This window comes from Perissodus microlepis, chromosome 19, assembly GCF_051167445.1.
Source record: "Perissodus microlepis isolate ML-2025 ecotype Zambia chromosome 19, ASM5116744v1, whole genome shotgun sequence".
Taxonomy (NCBI): domain Eukaryota; kingdom Metazoa; phylum Chordata; class Actinopteri; order Cichliformes; family Cichlidae; genus Perissodus; species Perissodus microlepis.
Window position 1 is genome coordinate 3,411,853 of NC_140479.1, and position 22,626 is coordinate 3,434,478.

The window sequence follows — 22,626 nt, forward strand, 5'->3', positions numbered from 1 at the left end:
ACCAACACAGTGCGACTCACTGCTTCCTGTTGCATTTACTTTTAGTCTAATGACATAAAACCAGGTGTGTGCATGTGATACACACACAGTGTATATTCAGTCAACTGAATGAATTGTTGTAACTGGAGTCCAGCTAACAAAAAGAAGCTTTATTTGGTTCACGATTGGATTGTTCCTGGAGTAACAGGAAGTGTTTGCCCTCATAATAATATTGTGTCTATGATTATCACTACCAGCGCCGCCTGCTGAACTGAGCTGTGGAAAATTCAATTCAGTTCAATTTTATTGATGCAGCACCAAATCACAACAACAGTCGCCTCAAGGTGCTTTATACTGTAAGGTAGACCCTACAAGAATACATACAGAGAAAAACACAACAATCATATGACCCCTATGAGCAAGCACTTTGGTGACAGTGGGAAGGAAAAACTCCCTTTTAACAGGAAGAACCAGGCTCAGGGAGGGGCGGGGACATCTGCCTAACTAATAATTAAATGCTGATGGGCGTGTAAACTAATCTTGAAGCCTAATCTTGAAAGTAGAGATAGTGTCTGTCTCCTGGATCCAAACTGGAAGCTGGTTCCACAGAAGAGGGGCCTGAAAACTGAAGGCTCTGCCTCCCATTCTGCTTTAAATACTCTAGGAACAACAGCAGGAGTGAAGTGCTCTAATGGGTGCATACAGTACTGTAAGGCCGTTAAGGTTAGATGAGGCCTGATTATTCAGGACCTTGAAAAGAGATCATGGATGCCAACGGTCAAACCAAACAAGTCAAAAGCTGTGGTTACCAAACAAATGAGACTGCAGCCACTGTCCCTGGCTCAACCGTCAAGTAAGGCAAGGAGCTGCTGATCATTTCAGTTGTGCAGGGAGGGTCTAGCATGCACTGTGCACGTGCACAGAGATTAGTTAAATGCCCTCAGCCAACTGCTTCAAGTCCCTACAGTAACACTACTGATCAGCTGCTTGGAGAGATATGACAAAGTGAGTAAAATAGACTCCGTGGCAGAATTAGTAACAGTATCACATAGAAAAAAATCATATTGCTGTTAGCATTATATATTTATGAAAATGTAACTATAATGCCATCAGCTAATTCATCTTTGTTTATTGATACTTAATGTTGATAAAAGCAGGTTCATACACATAAACATACAAAGACGCCATTGTTACAATGTGGTCATGTGTATTACTGACACAGCGGATCATGCCAAGTCTACTTAATATTTTTGAGTCCTGTGAAAGCAACTTGCAAGTTGCTGAGAAAAGCAATAGTTTTGCTAAATTGGCAAACAGCCTTGTTTTGGTTGGTAGTTTCACCATGCCAAGCATCACCACACAAATACACAACAGTGAGTAATCTGCAGCCTCGCAGTTCAGTTTCCAAAGATATAAAAATGACCCATCATAACACCAAGTGTCACACACTGAAAAACATGGTGACAACATTGTTTTCTATTCATGTGTGAAAAAGATATCCCGGACCTGTTTCCAGCTCTGTGTGACCTCTGACCCAACTGTCTCCTCAGGAAAAGCCAACCCTCCAGAGTTTTACTACGACACCTACAGCGCTCTGTGGCAGAACAGGCCGCGAGTCTATGGCTTCAAACTGCAGTGGACTCAGATGGAGCCGAACGCTGTGGATCGAATCCTGGCCTACAGACTCGGCATAAGGCAGGTCAGTGTAGCACGTCTGAGGTTTGTTATTTGAATGAAGTAATCAGTCGTCCCCACAAATGTCTTCATTTGCATTTTGTTTGTCCGAACTCAGGGGAGGTTTTCCAGAGTTTATAAGGGTCTTTGAAATGTCTAAAATCCATTTATATGGACGTTAGACTTTACAGTTATGGATTATGAGACTTGCTTATAATCCATAACTGTAAAGTCTAAGTGAGTTATGAAGTTAGAAATCAGTGTTTAATTATACAAATATTTAATTGAAAAAAAGTCTATTGTAACCACTGAGGACTGATTTGCTGACTTCCCCCAGGCTGTATTTACAAAGAGCACGGTGACAAGATTACATGTGAGGTGGGAGGAGAATATTTCAATCGGACACTAATTTACTAATACTGAAAAAGCCTTTTGCCTGTTTTTTGCACTTGATTCTGAAATGAACTGACTGCACCGCAGCTTTTTAAACCACCCCTGAAACTAGCCATACATACGAGGGGTGTTAGCATAGTTAGTAGACAGAATCCTAACTAACTATTCTAATAGCTGTGCTTCGAAGCAGCTTTGTGATTAAAGGAAAACAACCAGTGTGAAATTATAGCTTGCAAAGAAAAACATGCTTAAATTAGAAACTTTAAGTTGTCATGAGAAATAAGAAAAATACAACTCCACAAACTCGTGTCTGCCTTTGTGTTATTGTTCTAGATTAATGTACATTGTTCCCATTCCCAAAGTTTGGCTACAGCACAGCCCACTCTGGAATAACAACATTAACTTCTACAATGTCCGATGTCGTGGTGTCAGAAATCATCTTCATATACTGTCTTATGTGTTTGATACAAGTCAAATATTAAGCACCTTGAGTGCGCCAGTAAAATAGAAAAGCACTGTATGAGAACCAATTTACCATGTTACCAAAAATAAATAAATATGGTGATATACTAGACAAGACAAGACACTTCACCCGTTGCCTACTGGTGGTGGTCAGAGGGCCAAGGTAGCGCCAGTGTCCGGCAGCCTCACATCTGTCAGTGCGCCCCAGGGTGGCTGTGGCTACAATGTAGCTGCCATCACCAGTGTGTGAATGTGTGTGTGAATGGGTGTAAAGCACTTTGGGGTCCTTAGGGATTAGTAAAGCACTATACAAATACAGGCCATTTACCATTTACTAGTTAGCTTTGCAAATAGGTGGTGTAGCAGTTAGCACAGACACCTTGCAGCCAGAGTCCTGGGTTTGAACCTGCCTTTGGCTTCTCTGTGTGGAGTTTGCATGTTACCCCATATGGGTTCTCCTCAAGCTACTCCAGCTTCTTCCCATAGATCAAAGATGTGCATGCTTGGTTCCGCATTGGCTGCAGGATGAATATGGATGTAAGCGTATATGTCCTCTGTGTTAGTCCTTTGGTGGACTGGCAACCTCTCTCCCAGTCTCTTGTGGGAAAGACTCCAGCCCTCTGCGATCCCAGTTAAAATGGCATTAAGAAAATGGATGGACTGATAGTCATGTTAACTGATAGATGTCAACTAAAAAGTTGTTGTTTCTATACCTAGTTGTTCCTGCATGTGTTCTCTTGGTGTTCTTGCTCCATTAAGAACATCACAAAGTGCCATGCAGTTTGCAGCAGTGTGTTTAAAGCATGGGGGAAACCAAACTGAAACATGCCTCTTCTTCTCTGTTCTTCTATCCTCGTGGGGGCCTGTAACAGACTTTTAGATCTTATGGGGCATTCAGTGTTTTCTCTATAGTTGATTTTTACCCTGCAGAGTCACATGGAGGTAAAGCTCACGGTGACAGACCACATAATGTATACGAGTGAGTGAGTGTGGGAGAGACAGAGAGAGTAGGTGGCAGTATTCCTCCTCCTTTCTCTGACACATTAAAGCCTCTGTCGGGCTTCACCTGCAGTGAAGCTCTGCTAAAAATCAATGGTTGCGTAATTGTTGTAATTGCAGGTGATCTGTAGGGATTAACAAATATTAAAAGGACATTCATTCAGTTTTTAATGTTTTTAGAAGGTTTCAAAATTCTGGGAATATTTTCCCTGAAAGTTGATTCTGGATGTTTTCAGTGGGAGAAACGTTTCATCACTCGTCTAAGTGACGTCTTCAGTCTCAGCTGACTGCAGATTTCCAACCTTATAAACACTCAGGGCGGTGAATTTATTAACAGGAAAACACCGTTCCAGAAATATATACAGATCTCCAGCACTGTGACTCCCGTGGCAATCCCCCCGAATCCCACACAGTGAGTGTAGTGACTGTGGCTCCAACTTTCCCCGTGCTCCCAAACCGTGACTCCAATCCCTGGCGACACAAAGAAACACACACATGTGGGCAAAGGTATCCACACTGGTGAGGTTTAGCAACACTGAGAAACACGGCCGTACTAACCAGGGTTAACTCAACGATCCAGTGTTGACCGGAGCTGAGCCGCACTGCTAAATAGGACGGTCATGAAGAAGGTCATCAGCACAGCTGACGCTGGCTTGATGAGCTGCAGGTGCGGCTGCCTCCCGCGCTGGAACACCTCCGCTTGCAGAGGTCGCTCCGTGTACAAAACATCCGGGAGAGCGGATGTAAACAAACACAGAGGAGAGGAAAATCAGGGAGACACAATCAACATACAAACAAACACAACGGGCAGAGAACTGCCCGACCGTGACATAAACAGTACATCTGTATGATGACTGACACCAGCACCACTGACTCAACAATGACTAACTATGGCCCTTTTCATGTTAATGGCCTACCTGACTCCCCACTCAAGGGGGTCTCTGTTGCAAGAGCTCTGTCTCCTGTATGTCCTGATGTATCAGAAGTTAGTAGTGATCCCGTACGTGTCAGGAGTATCGGAGCAGCTGAGACGCATTTTTTCTAAACACCAGGTCTCTGTGGCTTTTAAACCACAAAACACGCTGCGGCAAAAACTGGTCCACCCCAAGGATCGGGTCCCCCGACACAAACAGAGTAACATAGTGTACGCTGTTAAGTGCAGGAGGATTGCCAGGATTTATACATCAGGGAAACCAAACAACCTCTGGCTGAGAGGATGGCACAACACAGAAGAGCCACCTCGTCAGGCCAGGACTCTGCAGTCTATTTACACCTACAGGCCAGTGGACACTCTTTCAATGATGAGGATGTGCACATCCTGGACAGGGAGGAACGCTGGTTTGAGGGCGGAGTCAAGGAGGCCATTTACATGAAAAGGGAAAGACCATCTCTGAATCGAGGAGGGGCCTAAGGGTACATCTGTCACCATCCTACAATGCTGTGATTGCAGCCATTCCCCAACTCTCTGTGAATGGGACTCATGGACATTGATCAGTGTTCATGACATTGTGTCTGTGAAGGTTCTCAGTCATCCAGCTCACCCGAAACCCTGGCTGATTGGGACCCACACCCAGTTTCACACCTTGGCGCAGGCGATTAGAGGATCATCAGGGGGTCCTTTTGTCCCTCTGTGGGGGGGAAACTCCCACTAGGTTTAAATCTGGGACTCTCCACCATTTGACCTTAGAACTGAAGAAGCTTCTCGGATGAGAGGTGAAACGTCTTCAAGCAACTTAAAGAAGTCCAGACCCTTTTCTTTACAAGCTCCTTTGACTGTTCATGACATTGTTCCTTCAGTGGGCTGGTTTCAGTCATTATGCAAATGTCCTGTTTATAAGGTTGGAAACCTGCAGTCAGCTGAGACCGAAGACGTCACCTGGATGACTGATGAAACGTTTCTCCCACTGAAACGTCCAGATGAAAAGAAGCAACCTTCTGGAATCTGCCTCCCTTAGTTTTCAGCTTCATATAATACACAGCCAGTAGGCCCTGATCACATGACTTGGTGTGCTTGGTATGGCAGAACACCATATATATATATATATATATATATATATATGTGTGTGTGTGTGTGTGTGTGTGTGTGTGTGTGTGTGTGTATATACAAATATACACACACACACACACACACACACACGTGTGGAAAATGTTCCTGCACCACAGATTCCTGAAACTCTACCTGAGGTCCCTGCAGCAGCAGCCTGGCATCATAAAATAAGGAGCAGGAGGAAGATGTGTTCCCATGGCAACTGGCTCGTCTTTTCATTTTACAGAGGTCTGTGCTTCTGAGAAACAGAGAAAAGGAGGAAGTGCTGATGGGGAGAAAAAAGTTATGAGGAGGCAAACAAAGTCGGGGAAGAAATATCAAAATGTTTAATTTGGGGGGAAGGGAATTGAGAGATGACATAAATCAAGACACAACAATTTAAACACTTGTGCCTCAAGCCTTCTAAAGGGAGCTCAAAGTATTCCCATACAGAAAATCACACCAAAGCAGAATTCAGAATTAAAAAAATAATATTTTTTTAAACGACACAACATTTTGCTCTGATGAACAACATAATTTATTCGTTGTACTGTACTGACTGCACATAATGAGGCACAATGGGGGTGTGGGAGGCACCATAGAGTGACAGATCAGTTACCTGTATTATGAGCCATTAAAGAGTCCATGTTAGTAATCGTGTTATATAAAGCAGACTGAAGTACAGAAATGACCTTCTGATACATGTTACATTTCTGCAGCACATGTTTTGTTCTTTTGCAACATTGTAGCTCCTGTATCTTTAACATCCTGCATCAATGAGGTGTTGGTCATGCACCATAGATAGGCATAGATTAAGGAGAACCTGACATGGGCAAAAGAAGATCTCATTGCATTGTGGTGAAGATCTGCATAATGCGATTTAAATTGGGTAACAGGAAACTGGCCTTAGTGGAATATGTGCTCAGTTACAGTTTCTCTAGTACATCATGGAAATAAATATGGCAATAACGCTTCCACAATTTCTCATTCTGCCTCAGCTTAGAGTTTCTTCATAGCTGCTGCTTGTCAACATACAGTCACGTGTTACGGTAAAGTTAGCCACAGTAGCTGCTTCAGGTTAACACGCAGAATATTCCTGTTGTTGTTGCCAATTAAAAAAACCAAATGAACATTTGGCACGCTGTGCTGAGTTTAGGCTGATCTGTCGAGTTAATCGAAATAAATGTGTTATTTGGATGAGTTGGAAAATCTCGCGTTTTGTTTGTCTCAGATGGGTCAGTCTCGCTGGTGGGAGCAGGAGATTCCTATGGAGGGAACCATCCAGAAGGGGGAGCTCTTGACCTACAACTTAACTGAACTCATCAAACCTGAATCCTACCTGGTCCGCCTGACACCCATCACCCGCTACGGGGAAGGAGACTCCACTGAGCGCATCATCACATACAGCGGTAGGCTGTCTCGTTTTCTATCGTTCAATCCCCAAACAAGAGCAGGTATACAAACACTGCCTCTCAAATCTTTGTGGAGGAATTTACACACACAGCTGTTTGCAACATTGTTTCAGATCACTGAGGTTCACATTTATGCACAGCTCTCGTAAGGCTCGCTACAGTGTTTCAAGTTGGGTTGAGGTCTGTAATAAACCTCTTTTTTCCAGTTATTCTTTAGTAGATTTGCTGTATGATCATTGTCCTGCTGCATGATCTAAATTCAGCAAAACTTTACATGTGCTTTATATTGAAGGTAAAACCCTAAAATACAAAGAAAACAGAGAAAAAACCCAACAATCAACTCGATGCGTGCTGGGTGCCAGGTGGCACCACCACCAGCCGTGCACCACCATGCCTGATGTTGTAGGGACATGCTGTGTTTGGTTTTTGCCAGATATGGTGATGTACATTATGGCCAAACTTCTCACTTCCACAGGACATTACAGAAGTCTTACGGTTTGTTCAGATGCAGCTTGGCAAACCACAGCAGTGCTGCCATCTTCTTCTTAGAGAAACAAAGAAGCCTTCCAGGCAAACTGTACTTGCTAAGGGGTTTTGAATTTTACTGTCATGAACTTTAACATTTAACATGCTAACTGAGGCCTGTAGAGTCTGAGATGTAGCTCTTGGAGGTGTAACCTCCAACTCTCGTTACATTACTCTGGGCTTTTCATTATGTGTTGTCTGCTTATTTCATATTGAGAAACGCCTTTGACAATAAATTCAATGTTGATGACCTTACAGTGATAAACATGTTGCACTGGTGCGGGTCAGCTTTGTATCGTCACGTTTATCCCCTGAGCAGAGAGGCTGAGTGCATTTCAGTTCAGCAGTCAAAGGATTCTGGATTCAACAGTGATGGCGTCTGAAGTATAATGTGTAGGCAAAGAAAAGAGAGAAACTCTTTCATGTCCTGTGGTTCAGTGAAACAGGATTGAGATAATGCTTCAATAAAGTGGCCTCGTGCTTTGGAAGATGGCTGCTGAGTAATGGGCTTCAGGGACTCATCTATTAGAGTTTGGCGAGATTATGCAAAGTTCACCATGACATTAGCTTTAAAGTGGCTGTAGGTTAGAAAGCAGTCATATTCATTACCGTGGCTTATTAGGCGATTACCCCCTGCAGCCCTGATGTATACTAAAGGTTAGGGTTCCCTGCCCCCCACACCGCAACCTAAACCCTCAGAATAAAGGCAGGCAACAAATGCTACTCGCATGTCTTTTCCTCCTTATCTATAAGCTTATAGTTAGAGCTGGAACAGGTGACCTTAGCCTGACCCTTATTCCAGCATAACAGCTGGTGGGCTTTCCATCACCCGATGAGCATTTTTTTCACTCATCTCTTTTCACTTCCTGTTTGTCTGTACACCAACATTTATTTAATCATTAATATTGTTTCGACTCTGGCCTTCTCTCTTGTTCTATTTTAAGCCACTGATGAAACAGCCTGTAAAGTGATGTCAGGAAGCATGAGCTGATATGAGAAGGCCAGTCTCTGACAAACCGCAGAGGAGGGCTTCACAGGGCAGCTTAAATGCCTCAAATGTTAAATAATAATTTATATCTGTGTTGAATGACTTAAGATAACAAGACTTTTAGCTGAAAAGTTAACACTTCAGCTAAAAGTGCAAACAGTTGAAGTGTCACAGAAATCCTGGTGGAAAGTGCAGACAGGAGTCAAAGTAAAACACAAAAACACGAGTGGAGTAAAATCAGGCTGACAAACCGAGAAACAACCTGGCTCACAGCACGAGACACTGATGCACAAACACAGTAAACATGACCTAGTCTGCTGCGTGATGAGGACTTTTGACTGTCAGTGAACATCCTGCCACCTCCAGATCATGATTTTACCTCTGTGCCACAAACACAACCATGATGGTAACTGCACTTTGTAATAATAATAATGGATTGCATTTATATAGCGCTTTTCAGGACCCCTCAAAGCGCTGTACAATTCCACTATTCATTCACTCTCACATTCACACACTGGTGGAGGCAGCTACAGTTGTAGCCACAGCTGCCCTGGGGCAGACTGACAGAAGCGAGGCTGCCATATCGCACCATCAGCCCCTCTGGCCATCACCAGTAGGCAACGGGTGAAGTGTCTTGCCCAAGGACACAACAACCGAGACTGTCTGAGCCGGGGCTCGAACCGGCAACCTTCCGATTACAAGACGAACACCCAACTTTTGAGCCACGATCGCCCCATGTTTGTACAACATGCCTCATTCACACAAGCCCTTTTTCCTCCACCTAAATGCTTTGTATCTAACATGCACACATGAACACATCAGAGAGCAACTTGCTTATCTTGCCCAAGGACACGTGACCAAGTATGTAGGCTGGACAATAGACCCTGTGCACGAGAAAATGCTAACTTCCTGGTTTGAGACCGGATGTGGGGTTGTACATTTCCAGTAGCTTTACTTTGCGGTCAATCGCTACTGCGAAGATATACTCCAAAATCATGTCCAAAACTCGAAAACAGAAAGATCGCGTTAAGTTACAAAGAGCAGAAGGTGGGAACACTCACCGCTGTTGTGTCATAAAAAATCTAATGATCAATTTTGACGTTTAAAGAGTTTAGATCGATCAGTTGTTTACATCACTCAACACAAGCAGAACTGCATCACTGCAGCAGAAGACACATCGTCCACATTCAGAAGCACATCTCTGTATAGTGACTGGTCTCATGATTTAAACAGGCAAATGTTCAGCATTCAAACTACAGGTGAAGAATAGTCAAACCAGATGTTTCCCCATTATGTTGATATCAGCTAGTCAAGTACACACCTACACAGCATGTTAACAAACCGTGAAAAAAAGCCACACAAAAAATGAACGATTGCTGGTAACGGTTTCTATACATTAGTATGTACGAAGGGTATGTTGTGACTTACCTTCAAAATTACAGCGGTCCCTCGCTATAACGCGGTTCACCTTTCACCTCGCTGTTTCGCAGATTTTTTAGTGCAAGTTTGCATGCTTATTTTTTTTACATCACATTGTGTCCTGCGTCCTGATCGCTGCAGACGATCTCCTCCGTCTCTCCTGTGCAGTACAGAATCGCTGCATCGATCCTAGCAGTGTGACTCTGAAGTGCAGTACTGTATGTCCACGATGTCGACGAAACGTTTTGCACCGTCAAAAAATAAAATTGGCTACTTGATTTCACCTATTGCTGGTTATTTTTAGAACATAACACCCGCGATAAACGAGGGACAGCTGAGAAATATAACATTTGAATCCATTTTCTCTTTTGCTCTGAGGCGCGGGGGGAAAATATCGACAACTCTATGAACAGCATTTACAGATATATTGGGTAAATGCCTGAGACATCTACAGAAATGTAAATTGCCGCTTGATTCATTCATTTGCTTAACTTGTTTTGGACCCTAAACAAGGTGCGAATAGGACACCGGGAACAAAGCTCCCCACAGGAGTTTCTGCACCGGAAGTAGCATATGCTAACGTGCACGTAGTCTATTGAACAACCAGGAACAATGTTCCCTGTAATGTTTCATGTGTCTGAGCGAACACACAAACTCCCTGAGCGTCCCTTGGACCACTGTGAGCAACAGCTCTGTATCTATGAAGTGCCATGAGGCGACTTTTGTTGTGATTTGGCGCTATATAAATAGAATTGAATTGAATTGAATTGAATTGAACAGCAGACGTGTGCACTGTGGTCACGCCAGCATCGAATCCATCCAAGTTACATGGTTTATTAAAATAATTAAATTACAGCATTTGCATTTATGTTAGACTACTTTTAATTAACTGCTTTATCCCACTTACAATGAAAATTAAAAACAATCTTGTTCATGACCTGGGTAGTATGTTAACACTATTGGAAGGAAAAATAACTTGAACTCCAATTTTGAAAACACGACTTTATTATTTAAAAAAAAAAAATAAAGCTCTGACTGTATTATGAGTCTGAGTCTGTGGTCTGGGAGAGAGTCTGTAACTCTGTCTGCAAAATACAGTAAATAATGACCAATGTTGGGCAATTAATTATATAGTTACTTCTTCAAAAAAGTAACTGAGTTTAGCAAACAACAAAGTTTTTTGCAGCTGTTTACCTAAAAATGCAGCCAAAGCGTTTTTTAAATAAACATTTCAAACTATTTACAGAACAATCAGCTGTTCTGCATCAAATCTGATGCCACACAAATTATTTGTGCCACTCCAAAAAATAATTTCTGTCCACTATGAGATAAAGAAGAACAACAGCCTGATACCTGCAGGCCTGACAACAGGAGATGTATCACTGCTGTAACACCTGTAACATTCAGCAGTCGCCTCATTGTTCTGACACACACAACAAAACTATTGACTACACTACAACTGTCATAGATTTGAGTCATCAAGGTTTCCAGCATGGTTTACATTTGGTCAGACACTGAAGTGCTGTGGTAATATTATTGAGATTGCCACAGTGTAACAAAGCACAGGACAAGCGCACACCTCAGAGCTCTGCAATTAGTGCTGGTTGAAAATGAAGCACAAGCTCACTGCCAAATAATGCAGCGGCTGTTCACACAGTTTGCAACAGCTGTACAGTGTGTGTGTGTGTGTGTGTGTGTGTGTGTCTAGGCTACTTCCACTTTCGAACAGCTGCTTGAGTGTTCAAGGGTTTTATAGGGCGGTTTAGAATCAGGTTTAGGTTGTAGGGTAAGCAGCCTGGGAGTGTCACCGAGGTCTGCACAATACAATCTATTCTTATATCATAACTTTAGCATATGTTCTATGAAATGTGCCCAGGCTAGAGGGGCTCACTATCAAACAGGTTTACACTGAAAGGTCACTTCCTGTTTTTTGTCTTGTATTTTCGTCATGATCTAAAAAGCTGTTTACAGTCCAGCTTGATTTGAAATGACACCGTTCTCACGTTTGTGTCACAGTTACTGTCCTGGATCATAATGGTTCTGCTCACACTGAATGTTTTTGGACTGCAGGACTGCTATCTGTTCTGACTGACCTCTTCTTTTTTGTCCCTTCACAGCTCCTGTTAACCCACATCTCAGTAAGTACCTGCCCACACTGACACACAGTCACACACTAGGCTGCACTCGGGTTTAAAACAGTCCAAATGGCGTTCTATACTGGGAACCTAACTAAAGGTGGATTAGCCATATATAAAGAGTGTAGGCTCATGCAGGAAGTAAAGAAAAAGCTTTTCAGGTGCGTCCCACCTGACCTGCTTACAATCAGCTGATATTTATTTATTCTAATATCATAACTTTAGCATATGTTCTATGAAACGTGACCAGGCCAGAGGCGCTCAGAGTCCAGGTGGATGGGTTGAAGTTTGAACATTTTAAGTCATATAATATCATTGGTCGATTACATCGTGGTTATTCCAGCGTTCTTCTGTTATTTTAGCATTTTGGTTATTGTTCTTTGTTAGTTAGTTGCTTCCTGTGTCCTGCATGTAGTTTTATTTCTTCACCTGACTAAAAGTTTGTCATATTTTTACAGGTAAAAGTTTGTATAGCGTCTTATTTTCCTTGAAATGTGACAGGTGTCCGTATGTCTACGCTTCGCTTCCTTCCATGCGCTGACATTTTGCATAGGACCTTCCCATCCTGTTTGTTGGCAACAGATCAAATGTGCGCGTCTACCCTTGCTGCACGAGGAGATTACTTCTGATTGGATCACTTCCAAACTCGCCCTGCCTCTCTGCACAACTTAAATAATTCTGATTGAATCTCATCTCTGGGGAACTTTTTCATCTTGTTCTGTTCGTCGGTAAAGCGTCAAAACATTTCATCACAGTTTTTTGTCCTTGTGCGTTAGTTTAGTTATCAAAAATAAAGGTAGCTGATGAAAACTACGACTGAAAATAAACACTGGTTTGAAGCCAGTTGGCTGCAAGGAATTTAATGACTCCTCCAGTTCCATCTAACAAGCCTCTGGCAGTTTGTGGTGCATATGCTGTGAGAAAACACAGCTCCATGGTGTTTTGGTTGAGTGTTAACTCTAAGCTTCACATGCTCTAATGATTGAAAAATCTTCATGGCATCACCAAACGCTCCAAAGTGAGCGAGTACAGTGTAGAAACTGTGAAATGCATTTGTACCATGGTACTGACTACTCAGAGTTTGGCTTCACATTGTGACATTTACATTTAACATACAACTGAGCTTGCTGTGCTGTAGCTCTTATACTTTACCTACTCCATCTATTGCCAGCGTCTGTAACTTTGTCATTTTGTTGCTGAACTGCAGAGCTGCTTCAGTGACAGACTGCTGCATCCTCGATGCATGAAGGAGCGTTTCCGCAGGTCCTTCCTCCCTGCAGCTGTCAGACTGTGCAATCAGAACTGCTCCCAACAAACATAGATGTTTACATCTGCGCTGTAACTGCAATAAGTTAATTAACCGATTCGCACTACAACCTGCTTTGCCTCTTATCTGTAGTTATTTTTATTTGATTTAATAACTGTATAGTACTCTCTGTTTATAGCAACCATTGTCCTTAATGTTTCTGTTCCGTGTCCTGTGTACTGTTTGTTTGTATATGTGTCTTTTTGGCTGCTGTTACAACCAAATTTCCCCTTGTGGGACAATTAAAGGATTATTCTCTTCTATTCTATTTTAATAGGATGAAAGTAACATTTTGCTGGTTTCATTAAATATGCTAAAGTTATTATTATTAACAAATCAGCTTATTCTGAGCTGATCAGGTGGGAGTGGAACAACCCAACAGCTGACATGGGAACAGCCAATCATATCACACTTCATAAATCCAGACTTGGAATATTTAATATTCACAAGTTATTAAATGATTTTCATGGACAATGAAACAAATAACTCTTGAATTTGACAGCTGAATTTAGATTTTTCTGTAGGTCAAGCATGTATTTATTAAGGTTGTATTTGTGTGTGTGGTTTGTGTGTTCAGGGGAGTTCCAGTGTGGTTTCGAGGATGAGGCATTGTGTTTGTTCTCTCAGGACAAAAATGATGTGTTCGACTGGACACGCCACAGTGCTGCCACACGAGACACCAAATATACGCCAAACACGGGACCAAGCTCTGACCACACTGGCTCCAAGCAGGGTACACACACACACAACACACACGCAGACACACACACACAAACACACACACACACACACACACACACAAACACACACATACACACACACACGCAGACACACACAGACACACACACACAGACAGACACACGCACACACGCATACACACACGCACACACACAGACAGACACACACGCACAGACACACACACACACACACACGAACACATACACACACAGACACACACGCATACACACACACAGACACACACGCATACACACACACAGACACACACACACACAGACACACACACAGACGCACACACACAGACACACACACAGACACACACACACGCATACACACACACAGACACACACGCATACACACACACAGACACACACACAGACGCACACACACAGACACACACGCATACACACACACAGACACACACGCATACACACACACAGACACACACACAGACGCACACACACAGACACACACACAGACACACACACACACACACACACACACAGACACACATACACACACACACACACAGACACACATACACACACAGACACACACAGACACACACACAGACACACACACACACACACACACACACGCACACAGACACACACAGACACGCACACACACACATACACACACAGACACAGACACACGCAGACACAGACACACACACACACACACAGTCACACGCACACACACACATACACACACAGACACAGACACACGCAGACACAGACACAGACACACGCAGACACAGACACACACACACACAGTCACACGCACACACACACACACACACACACACACACACAGACACAGACAGACACACGCAGACACAGACACAGTCACACGCACACACACACACACACACACACACAGACACAGACACACGCAGACACACACACACACACAGACACACACACACACACACAGACACACACACACACACACACACACACACACACACACACAACAGTGCACATCACATACGTGTCCTGAATATCGTGTCTCATTAATAAATGTTTCACACACAAATCCCAAAAACATTCAACCCACTTTTAAATTAAAAACAAAAACAGGTCTCAGTTCAAACGTTACATCAGCAACTGTTTTCCTGCACAGCTAACTTTACAATGCTGACCATAGTAAACCAGACTTACAGATTTCATTCATGTATTTAGTTTGGTTTTTTACACTTTATTTAGCCCATTCAAATGTGTAATTGTTGCAGAGGGGCTGAATCATTCTGCTGCTGAACTGTTGGGTGGGTCAGATTTATCAGTAATGGATAACAGTTGATTCAGTGACCTCCTGAACAGGTCACCAGTCGGTCACCGGTCACAGAGCGAGCTTTCTTGATCAGTTTACACAGTGTGTTGGCGTCACCAGCTTCAGCACACTTAACCTCCTAGGACCTGGCATCAACATATGTGGACATCACATTTTGGACATCACATCAGTCAGAGATGCAAACATGAGCCTTTTCTGGTTTCCTCCTATGCTGCTGTTGCTCATTGCATTCACTGCTTTTTGCAGTAGCAGCGAGGCTTCTCTAACTCTATGTCAGGAGTCGTGGTGTGGAGCGAGGGGAAAGAGGACTCAAACGCAGGACTCGTTGAGGAGTGACAAACTGAAAGCCGTGTTTATTATAAAAAGTGGACAAACCGAACATGAGATGAAGGGCTGGCACAGGAATGACGGCAAGACAACATCACATCAATGACACGACAAAGAACTGGTGAAACCGAGGAACTTAAATACACAGGTTGAATGATGACAATGATTGGAAACAGGTGAGTACAGGGCTGAACATAATCTGACTAATGACACAAGAGACAAGCTGACGCGGGAAAAACAGGAAGTGAGAACATTAATGTGGCAAAGTAAACTGAACATGAACAAACTGAAATCACTGGGTCAACGACCCAGGTACTCTGACACTCTACAACTCTACATCTCCACCCTTCTCTGTGATTGTTCCTCAGGTAAACATGTTTCCTACATAGAGAAGTGGAAGCACTGCAGTATGCAGATACTGGACACAGTTTTTCCTGTACAGCCCGCGGTTGACTGAAACACATCATCTTAACTCATTTCCCTTTAAGAACACCCTCCATTTAAGAGACTTTTTTTGACTACCCCTCACAAACACATGGTCGAACAGCAGGTGGTCAGGGCTTTTGTGGTCATAAAAGCACTGTGTGTCTGAGATGACCAAGATTTATGAACATTTCCTCTCAATTTCATTATACAGATAAAAAAGTAAGAAAATACTGGAATAGGACATTCAACTCTAAAATTTAAAGATCTGACTCACAGAGATAACTTGAACATATACACTACCGGTCACAAGTTTTAGAACACCCCAATTTTTCCAGTTGTTTATTGAAAATTTTACAGTTTAATGTCTCATTGCACTCTGAAAATAAAGCAGAGTACAAATAAGCAATTGGAGTAAAAAAGAAATCATGGAATCGGTTTATAGACCAAAACGTATTCTAACCTTTGACTCATCAGTAGCACCTTTGGCAGATATAACAGCTGAACACACCTGTGGCTTCTTTCTACAATAGAAATCAAATATTCTCCCATATCTGTAGCAGAAGTTCCCATAAATGTGGACCTTGTAGTTGCTTTGCTTTCACTCTTCTGTCCAGTTCATCCCAAACCAGCTCGATGGGGTTTAAGTCTGGAGACTGTGCTGGACACTCCATGTTTTCAAGCTCGCCACCCTGTTCTTTGTTCCTGAGGTAGTTCTGGCACAGCTTGGATCTATGTTTGGAGTCATTATCTTGCTGTAAGATGAACCCCTGACCAACTAGGTCTATACCAGAGGGTACTGCAGAATGCTGTGGTAGCTGTTTTGGTTCAGGGAGCCTCTCACTCTGTACAAGTTACTGACCCTTTATCCAGCAAACAGCCCCAGACCATCACACTTCCTCCTCCATCTTTGACAGTTGATGCCACACACTTTGGAACCATGCTTTCACCTTCTCGACGGCGTACAAAGATTCGAGGATTTCACATTTGATCCATCAGTCCATAATACCCTTTTCCAGTCTTCAGTAGTCCAGTGTCGGTGTTTCATGGCCCAGCCAGGCCTCTTTGTCTTATTCTGACGTCTGGCTTTCTTTCTGCAACTCGTCCTGTCAAACCTGCAGCTTGAAGTCTTCTCTTCACAGCTGAAACTGAGACTTTCTTACTATGACCACTATTAAGCTGCTTGAAGCTGTTGTCCTGTGAGCCGCCATCACACAGCTGTTAACTCTCAGAAACTTGTCCTCTGATTCAGTCGTGTCTTTGGGTCTGCAGACCTCTTCCTGTCACAGTTGTTTTCTCAGCCTTTGGATGCTGAAGGAAACTGGACTCACTGACACTTTGACTTTCTTTGTAATTTCTCTCTAGGACAGACCGACATTTATAAGTGTTATGATGGTCCGTCTCTCTTCCAATGTTAATTGCCTTTTCTGTACCAACACACTACTTTCTGCAGTACAATACTGTTCAGCTGATGCTGACGAGGGTACCACAGTGTGTTCAACACTGCTTTTATGCAGACAGAGGGGCTGTAAGTAATCCAGAAAGGTTGGAACACCTGTAGGAATTAGTAGCACCAGGTTTAAAGGCTTAATCAACCTCCATTGCTGCAGAACAGCTTTAAACTGTTAACCCATGTTGTGTTCCCCGAAAAAGGCCTTTTTGTATAATTCAATAGTAAATGCACATTATTTTTCCATTTTGGGTAATCTTACCTTGTTTTTGTAATTTCTGGCAGTTTACCACTTGCCTTTCTACCATTTCAAGCTGTTCATTGGACTTTAACAACTTGAACTGCAGTAAAAAACTGGAAAAATTGTGCTGTTCTAAAACTTTTGACTAGTGTATGTTCTCCTGAGAACCAAGGAAAAAATAATCTTCCCATTTAACTTTTTTGTGATTTCCTTCCTATTTGGAGCTAAAAGAGCCACCCATCATGTGACATATCAATGGAAAGCCCATGATGTCCTCTATTTAATACACCAGGACTTAGTAGGATAGCTCAAATAGACCAAAAGCAAATGTCCATTACAGAGGACATAAACCAATAGGCTGGTTCTCAGGAGGATGTGAGAGAAAATAAGGATAACTGGTGACTGTAAACGATATTAAAAAGTTTTCAGTGTATGTTTTATGTTGGTGTCTGAAGTTGTATTCACTTGTTAGAAAACATCTGTTCCATTGCAAGTGGAAATCTCTTTTTCTATCCCACTTTGCATTTCCACTTCAGTTCTTTCCAGACTTAAACAAACTGAAATTTCAGAACCATGAAATCATCTCTTTGCTCTGGGTGTGTGTCTGTTTAGTGTTTTTGTGTTTCACGGGGGCGATCGTGGCTCAAGAGTTGGCAGTTTGTCTTGTAATCGGAAGGTTGCCGGTTCGAGCCCCAGCTCCGACAGTCTTGGTCGTTGTGTCCTTGGGCAAGACACTTCACCCGTTGCCTACTGGTGCTGGTCAGAGGGCCCGGTGCCGCCAGTGTCCGGCAGCCTCACCTCTGTCAGTGCACCCCAGGGTGACTGTGGCTACAATGTAGCTGCCATCACCAGTGTGTGAATGTGTGTGTGAATGGGTGGATGACTGAATGTAGTGTAAAGCGCTTTGGGGTCCATAGGGACTAAGTAAAGCGCTATACAAATACAGACCATTTTACAATTCTATCGCCTGCAGCTCTGACAGCAAGAAAAGAAATGCAGATTAAAACTGACTCTGACTGTTAATCATTTCATTGAACTGTTCGACAGGGACCAAACCGTTGCTAACATGTGTTGCTGAGACAGGAGATGCCCACCCTGAACAAATAAAAAAGCAGCAAAGCAGTGTGAGGAGTGCTCACTGACTGAATGAGAGCACCATGATTGACACACTACAGAGTTTTATTCTGCATCGGATAAAATGGTTTGTTTCCATAGTGTAGTTTAGGGAAAAGGAGTGCCTGACACTATGCCAGACTGTCACTGTCAGGAAACAATGACTTGAAAAAGAAAACAGATACAAAAATGGAAGAAGGGGGAAGGCATATAAGGAGGTGAGAAGAAAAGTCAGGAATGTGGGGTGAGAGCTGGGGCTTGAAATGTAGGGACTACAGCTGGGAAAAGGAGAAAGCTGGCCCTTTTATGTAATAGCGTGTTAGTTTTCTGTCAGATGTAATGGGATACAAACCGTCCAAAAGTTCTACTTTTCTCTCATCAGTCCACAAGAAAACTCTTGGAGACTATGAAGGTGTTTTTTGGGCTTGCAAATGTGAGACAAACCTTTGTGTTCTTTTTGTCACTACTGCTTTTTGGCTTGGGACATTCAACATCTCCATTAGATCCCATTCCTAGAAGATTGTGATCTGTCTCTGTTAATGGGCTACGTGCTACATGACTTTATGGTGACTGTAATTAAACCTTTACTTACAGTGGCTTGCAAAAGTATTCGGCCCCCTTGAACTTTCCCACATTTTGTCACATTACAGCCACAAACATGAATCAGTTTTATTGGAATTCCACGTGAAAGACCAACACAAAGTGGTGTACACGTGAGAAGTGGAACGAAAATCATACATGATTCCAAACATCTTCTACAAATAAATAACTGCAAAGTGGAGTGTGCGTAATTATTCAGCCCCCTTTGGTCTGAGTGCAGTCAGTTGCCCATAGACATTGCCTGATGAGTGCTAATGACTAGATAGAGTGCACGTGTGTGTAATCTAATGTCAGTACAAATACAGCTGCTCTGTGACGGCCTCAGAGGTTGTCTAAGAAAATATTGGGAGCAACAACACCATGAAGTCCAAAGCACACACCAGACAGGTCAGGGATAAAGTTATTGAGAAATTTAAAGCAGGCTTAGGCTACAAAAAGATTTCCCAAGCCTTGAACATCCCATGGAGCACTGTTCAAGCCACCATTCAGAAATGGAAGGAGTATGGCACAACTGTAAACCTACCAAGACAAGGCCGTCCACCTAAACTCACAGGCCGAACAAGGAGTCTTTTTGTCGGAGTCTAAAATTGTGAGAGCAAGGCCAGTAAATCCACCTGCTGCGAACCAGGATTCAGGATCCCCAGCTGCGATGCAAGAAGGTTTCCAGCCTACTTAGAAGTGACAACTGCATTACTTCTTGACAGATAAGCTTATGAGATCTCAAAACAATACACTACCCAGGTAGTACCACTAACATTAACACTACACACATACTTCACACACCTGAACTGAAAAGACTGAAAAGAACTCTGGACTATGAAACTGAATACACGACTGACAAATATGGACTATTGGAACTGTTGTGAACTGTTGAATGACTGTTTATGGTTTTGTTTAAATAAATGTTGACTGTTCTTTTAGCTGTGTGTCATTTGCTTCTTAGTCGATTCCTAGAGAACATAAGCCCAAGATCCTAACTTTCTCTACATTCTGTAGTCGTAAAGTATTGTGTGTTACATAGTACCTTTTCGTGGCGAGCCAGCCAGGAGTGATTAAGACACAGATAATATTGAAATTACAGCATTCTGCATACTTTAGTTAATTTTGGGATTGTGTGATTATTGTGATAAGCTTTCAACTAAGACAACCTTGAAAAGAGATGGATTTTTGTACAGAACTACGGGGTGGATCTTAAGCGGTCCATCGGTATTACTGGAGTTACTAGTCTAGATTCTGATGCTGATATTATTGCTTCCTTGGAGAAGTATGGGGTGGTAACAAGGATTCTAAGGGTCCCAAATGCACAACCAGAGTGTGGGGAAACTGTTATTGCTGAGTTTGAGTCAGATATTACAATGAGGGATAACGAGTCAGAATTTCCCCTTGAGATTGAAAATGTGACCAACAAGAATGTAAAATGGCAGGCTAGTCGCATTGAAGCGCCAGCACTGCATCATACTCCAAAGCCAGACCCTGTTTTGACTGACTCAAGCGATGAAAATGACATTGACAGTTTTTCTGACCACAGTACTACACTCTTGATAGAGACAGCAAAACTAAAGTACCACCACAGACGGCACCTTACATCCCAGCGAGTCACCCATTCAGCTAAATCTCAGACTTGTAGAGTTGTTAAACTAAAGACCACTCCAACCAAACTTCCAGTGGTGACAGATGAAGTAACTAACCCACCAGAGATACAGTGTATAGTAGTTAAGCATGTAATCATAAATGACTCTGTCACTACACATAGCCAATCTAAATGGTTATGCTCACTGTCAGGCCGTGTGGCAACCCCCTCCACCAGATGCTAAACTTGACCAGATGCAATGACATTTTGGGCCTATGTTGGGATTTAAATATATAATCTTAATGCTTATTTGCTGATTAGATTGTTTTACGAGAGGCCCAGACTTGACTAGGTCACAGGCTGACAGGAAACTGCATGTTTTTGCAGAATATGAGGAGCTGCAGGCAGAAAGTGAAACTAAGTAGAGTGTTTGATCGAAACTTAAAGTGTGTGTGACGTCTAGAGGAAGAATATAAATAATCAGGCTTCCTGTTTTCTGCCTGAGACTTGAGCTGTCGTTGCTGGGTGTGCTAAGTCTCCATTTTCTGGAAAATGTAAAATTAAAGATCTTTTGAGTTTGACCACTTTGAGCCGTGTCTTTCTTGGCCGTTGAAGAATACAAAGAACTGGATTTGATACCTACTAAGACAAAACCTATTGTGCACATGCATTCTGTCCCTGATTTCCCATACTACACTGACACAAGTGCAAGTGTATTGCAGGCCTATATCTCTGAAACTGAGAGTCTAAAGAAGCAGGTTGTGGAACTGCAGCTGCAACTGACGACAAAACCATCTAAAAAGCAAAGAAAGTGACAAGTTATAGCAATGGAAAAAACACAAGAGCCACCCGCACCTGTAGTTGACACTCTGGTACACCAAGTTCCACCACGAACCCCAGTGAGAGCTGAGCCTAAGGCTTGGTTCTGTTTTAGGTGCGGTGACGATGGCCATATAGCCAGGAACTGCAAATATGCTATAAACAAGGCTGTGGTTGATCAAAAGTACAAAGAACTAAAAGCCAGACAGGAAAAATGGAAAGCCCAGCAGCAGGGTCAAGCTTTAAACTGGAGCAGGTTCCACTAATGGGACATATGGGAACCAAGAACATTCACAAGAGTCCCAAGTCAGAACAGAGATGTCAAAGTAAACAACAACATGCTGAATCCATTCCAAGTCACCTTCCAAATGGACTAGTCGGATCAAGGTCTCTTGCAGAGGTTAAGATTGGGGAACTATCACATAGTTGCCTCATTGACTCAGGGTCTCAGGTTACCACGATTTCGACATCATTTCAGTTGACCCACTTACCTTCTCATCCTCTTTTGCCATTAAATGATCTGTTAGAAGTTGAAGGTGCTGCAGGCCAAATTGTCCCTTATCTTGGGTACACTGAAATTGACATCACTTTCCCACAGAGTTTCACAGGGAAGGAGAAAGTTGTAACTGTAACTGTAGCCTAAAATGGACGTGTCAGAAATGTCTGTGCAGGGCCCGGATCCACTCTTCTAGTCGAGCCCCAAAGCCAGTTCAGCCTACCAGGTGGCTTGATAT

The 22,626-nt window shown here is 42.9% G+C and overlaps 1 protein-coding gene across 1 annotated transcript in view; it reads left to right on the forward strand.

Moving 5' to 3' along the window:
• The window catches only part of mdga2a (MAM domain containing glycosylphosphatidylinositol anchor 2a), a 173,312-nt gene that overhangs the window by 127,445 nt on the left and 23,241 nt on the right, over positions 1-22,626 (forward strand). Inside the window, exons 10-13 of the mRNA XM_084915816.1 lie at positions 1,530-1,678; positions 6,765-6,942; positions 11,995-12,015; positions 13,896-14,051. Of these exons, the coding sequence (XP_084771942.1) occupies positions 1,530-1,678; positions 6,765-6,942; positions 11,995-12,015; positions 13,896-14,051 (504 nt within the window). The remainder of the gene's footprint in view (positions 1-1,529; positions 1,679-6,764; positions 6,943-11,994; positions 12,016-13,895; positions 14,052-22,626) is intronic.